The 4,889-nt window shown below is 41.5% G+C and overlaps 1 protein-coding gene across 1 annotated transcript; it reads left to right on the top strand.

Moving 5' to 3' along the window:
• Positions 1-480: 480 nt before the first annotated feature.
• LOC104080269 (tyrosine-protein kinase Lyn-like) lies at positions 481-4,349 on the top strand (the record flags this gene model as incomplete). The annotated part of the gene is made up of 6 exons (XM_009582602.1): positions 481-549; positions 1,813-1,861; positions 1,954-2,059; positions 2,410-2,508; positions 2,616-2,719; positions 4,187-4,349. Coding segments are annotated over exons 1-6 (590 nt in total), but the record flags the coding sequence as incomplete, so codon positions are not given.
• Positions 4,350-4,889: the final 540 nt, after the last annotated feature.

Raw genomic sequence — 4,889 nt, 5'->3', positions numbered from 1 at the left:
TGGGGAGGTACAGGCATTGCTAACTCCAGCTGCAGTTCTCATCATTTGGACTGGAATTTTTTCCTACATCTTCCAAAGCAGTCTCTTCTCTAAAACACAAGAAATAAGTTGTCACTACAGTAATTATATTTTTCTTACATCTATTCTGAAGCTCGCGGTAGTATCAGAAAGATGTAAGAGGTTTCGGGCAGGGAGGGGATTGCGGAGAAAAAATGATAAATCTGAAAATGTTGAAATGGGAAATAACTATTTTGAAATATTTACTTCATCTGTGGATTGAGACAAGAAGTCATTTCTTTCCTTTGCAGCAGAAAAGAGCTTTCAGCATGTGTTCCTAACCTTCAGTTGTTCTCCCCGTGAACTATTGTGTGTGAAAAGGAAGCATGTTTTTGCTGCATAGCCCAGATGATTGCATGGGAAACAGCTTGGTTTATGGCATAATGTTTTTTGTTTAATACCTTTTTTATTCCAACAGGAAATATGGGATGTATAAAATCAAAAAGGAAAGAGAGTCTGCATGGAGATGGGCTAGATTTGAAGAATCAACCAGTACGTAAAACTGAACGAACTATTTATGTGAGGGATCCAACGTCCAATAAGCAGCAAAGGCCAGTAAGTAGATAGTCTCAGGGGAGAATTCCAGTAGCAAGATCAAAGCATGACTGGCATAACTTAAATTTCAATCCAAAGAACATGCATGAAGAAATTCAAATGATCATTAGTCCACAATTGGGCTTTTAGTGTTGTGCAGTTCATCCTCAACGAATAAGTACTTAAAGAAATAAAAAATAAAAATTGGCGGTTTGTTACTGAATTACTTTATGTTTGTCATAGTTTTCTGCATGAAAACAGTAATCCTTGGCAACGCTTGATCTAGATATAGCTACGTCTGTAGAAGAACGCTAGGTGACTTTAGAAAACCTGAAGTAGTTTAGAACTGTTTTTAAAAGCATCAGCGTTGAGTTTTTAATATCTGTGGGATCTAGGTGTTGATTATTCTATTTAAAAAGGCTGAGGTAATCAGGGGCGATTCTTTACCAGCTCTAGTCAACTTTCCTTTTACTCACTGAAGGCGGCTGCTGGGCCTGGCAGAGGTGCGTAGGTAAGGTCGGGAGGGGAGCGGAGGGTGCAGCGGTGAAGGCAGCAGCGCTGTGCTGCAGGAGGAACAAGCTAATGGCAGCTGCCTGGCATTCGAAAGGAAGGGTGCTGGGATGGGGAATCCCCTCGGGTACCAGGTGGGTTTGCTATTTTGCAGATTGACTGGTACCTTTTCCCCCTCCGCCTCTACCGTGCTGAGGAAACCCTGTTCCCCGACTGCCCTTGCTGAGGGGCCGTGCTCTCTGCGGGTGTGAATGACACCCTTCTCTCCCCTCTCACCAGCTGACGCAGTGGACTCAGCGTGCTCTCAGTCAGCATACACACATCACAAACTACCTTTTTTTTTTTTTTCTTGCACAATCTTAGCAACATAACCGTGCTTGTAGTTCTTTAGCGTGACAGCTACATGTTAATAACTGTCCTGTTAAAGTGCCCTGCCTAAAGGCTCTTCAGCAGAAGTCACAAAGCTGTGAACTGCCTCCTCACAGCTTCTGTCACACCTTCCCGAGGTGTGAGCTGCTCAATTCAAAATGTAGTGAGGACTTACTATATTTTTATGTTGTAATTCGCTTTTGAAGAATGGTGGGAAAAGGTTGGAGCATTTCCTTTTAAGACATGTAAGACGATACCAAAGCAACTGAATTATATGTAATTGTAATGTAAGATTGTCACAAAGATCTAAAACTGCTTAATTGAAGACATATTTTATTGTAGGCAAATACAGAAGCACAGCTCTTACCAGGACAGAGGTTTGTCAGTGAAGGTACGTTTTCATAGGAATCTTACTGCTGTGTGCTATGCCCATGTCAGCCTGCAAAATAATGCGAACGTGCCTTTGGCTTTCTACCTTTGTAGAAACAGAGGAGCATGGAGTCATTGTGGTAGCTTTGTATCCCTATGATGGCATTCATGAAGATGACTTGTCCTTCAAAAAAGGAGAAAAATTGAAAGTTATTGAGGAGTAAGTATGGCAGTACTGATTGTATTGTAGTTTTTCTTTGGATTTGTCTAATTCCCTTTATAATTTTTTTATATCCTACTCATAACATGAGTGTATTAATGATAAGGGAGCTCCCTTATATGTGAAAATACAAATGCATGTGGAGCTGTTGGTAGGACTTGGCAGCTGCCCTTGGTAATAGCGACCAAACATTGATCCGACGGAGACAATGGCTTCTCAGGGGGCTTGAGTTCAGAGAAAAGATGCTGCTTCTCTCTCCAGCGTGGGCAAAGCTCTCAGCACAGTAGAACCCAAATAACACTTTGTAGTTTTCCTTTCCTGTGAATACTACTGTTGTTTCTGTTTTTCAGGCTGGGAGAATGGTGGAAAGCAAAATCTCTCACGACGAGGAAGGAAGGCTTCATTCCCAGCAACTACGTGGCAAAAGTAAACACCTTGGAAACAGAAGAGTAAGTTCTCCCAGGCTCTAAATACTGGCAAACTACTTCTTCACCCTGGTGGTGTATCTTTTGTGGGTGGGGGAAGGAAAGAGCTCTAACTCTGAAATATTTTTCAGATGGTTCTTCAAAGACATAACACGAAAAGATGCCGAGAGACAACTCCTGGCTCCTGGAAATAGTCCTGGAGCTTTCCTTATCAGGGAAAGTGAAACATTAAAAGGTAGGCTTTGGGGTGGGTTACTTTGGAATTGATAGTAGAGTTAAAAACATACAGTCTGTCTTCACAAAAATTGGCATCAAATGGCACTGGGTGTGGAGTAGTCCTAGTGTGTCCTATTGTGTGAATTTTCTGCAGTTCTGTAGGAGTGAGAAGGATGAGAAAATCACCAGGAAAAGAGAGAAGAGACTTACAGGTTAACACCCAAAGTTGAGATAGGAAAAAAACATGTGTGTGTATGTGTGTGTGTGATTACGCTGACATTTTTGATCCTTTCCCTTCCTAACGTTTGTCACTCTTTTATTGAAGGACACTTTTCATTGTAAACAGTAGATGCTGCATTTTACAGTCTTCCGTTATTGGGTCTGTATCCATTGCTACAAGTTTTAAAATGTAGTTAGTGTATAATGAGGGTTTACACTTCTGCACGGCAGTGTGATTTTTTTCCGAAAGCTTTTTGGTAAAGATTTCTCTGTAGACGGAGCTCTTTGTACTGAAAAGCTTAGTGAACTCTCCAGACTCTTTGGCTAGGACTTTCAGAAAAATGTGGGAGGTTCTGCCCCAGCGTCTGGACTCTGACAGCAGCCTGACGGGATTCTCCAGCCGGATACTCTAACACTGCATCCTCCAGAGGAAGATGCGTGAATCCCTTCAGCGGATTGTATGTCTATCCTCTCCACAGGGGCGGTTTTTCTGCCCCTAACACTGCAGATTCTTGATTAGGTAGCTCTCTGTAATGGGCCCACATCGCTGTTTCTGTGCTCTCAAATGGAGACAGGGATCTAAATTCAACATACGCTGCTGGGAGTAAGGCAAAGTACCCCCAAAATCTTTCTGTCACTGCATCTGTGTGGGGGGAGAGAGAAGGGGATGAGGTGGTTTCTTAACCTTGAAAATGGACAACAGGAGTTGTATGAGTGGAAGAAACGAAGAGCTCTGTAGTTTAGGGTAGATGCTCTGCTGCCCCATCTTAAATCCCAGCTGAGATTAGGCTGCCTAGGACTTACAGACCTGCCCTCCCTCCTGTGTGCCTCAAGCCATCTCCAAGCTATCCTTTTGCTAGTTGGCCCATGACATCCAGCGTGTTCCTTTTCCGAAACGCTGATGTCCGAATTTCAGCCTCTGCCTGAGGAGTATGACAGCCCTGGCCTTGCTTTCCCAGCCGGTTCCACTCGAGCCGGGGGGACTTTTTGCAGAAGTGGGTGTTGGATGTAGAGCTCTCTGGATTATGGCACTCCTAACTTTGTTGAATAAGATTGAAAAAGAAAGTGTGACTGTAAGCATTTTGGTGACCAGTTCAGGACTGGCTATTGGTTAACTTCCTCATGTTGATTGCAAAATGCTTTTTGAGGAAATAAGGGAGTAAAAAGAAAAACAGACAAAAAGGTGATTTTGTTAGGCTCAACTGTATACGTGTGGACACTGTAGACTTTTGCTATCTGTTAATGACCGTTCTTTCTTTATCCACAGGCAGCTATTCTCTCTCCATAAGAGACTATGATCCACAGCATGGTGATGTTATTAAGCACTACAAAATTAGGAGTCTAGACAATGGAGGATTTTACATCTCTCCAAGAATAACTTTTCCCGACATCAATGATATGATCAAACATTATCAAAGTAAGTTAAATCGGTTAGTGGACTACTTAATAGAATACAGCCATTATTTCCTGTGAAGGAAAATAAATGCTTTCTTGTTTTGTTTCAAACCTTTTCATCTTCTCCCCCCTTCCCCCCTTAAATAACTCAAGCATGCATGTTATCAAAGATAAAGTAAAACTGGTCGGAATGTTGTTATCATAATCAGACCTAATGCTGCTCGCTCTGTGTCATACCATTGTGAAATAAAGAATAGCTTTATAAAACACCACAGTTATGATGATGTGAAACGACAGTAAGAATTGACTGCATTGTAAATAAATAAATTCTGTATTTGAAAGTAAATTTGTATTCACAATTAGCAGAAACACATATAGACTTGTGAATGTCTTCTTGCAGTGTTGAGTGTGGAATTGTTTTTATTTTTCCTATACAATTCATTTATTTGTTTGTTTGTTTATTATGAATGGCGTTTTGAAGGAAGTAAAAGTCCATTGACTTCAAAGAAAGAAAATTGCACCCACATAGAATGTATACATTTATTCTTTTTTAAAAAGGGGGCGGGGGGGAGGGG

This window comes from Fulmarus glacialis, unplaced genomic scaffold (assembly GCF_000690835.1).
Source record: "Fulmarus glacialis isolate BGI_N327 unplaced genomic scaffold, ASM69083v1 scaffold39967, whole genome shotgun sequence".
Classification (NCBI taxonomy): Eukaryota; Metazoa; Chordata; class Aves; order Procellariiformes; family Procellariidae; genus Fulmarus; species Fulmarus glacialis.
Note: the sequence above shows the minus strand (reverse complement) of the source record. Positions and strands in the feature narration are given on the sequence as shown.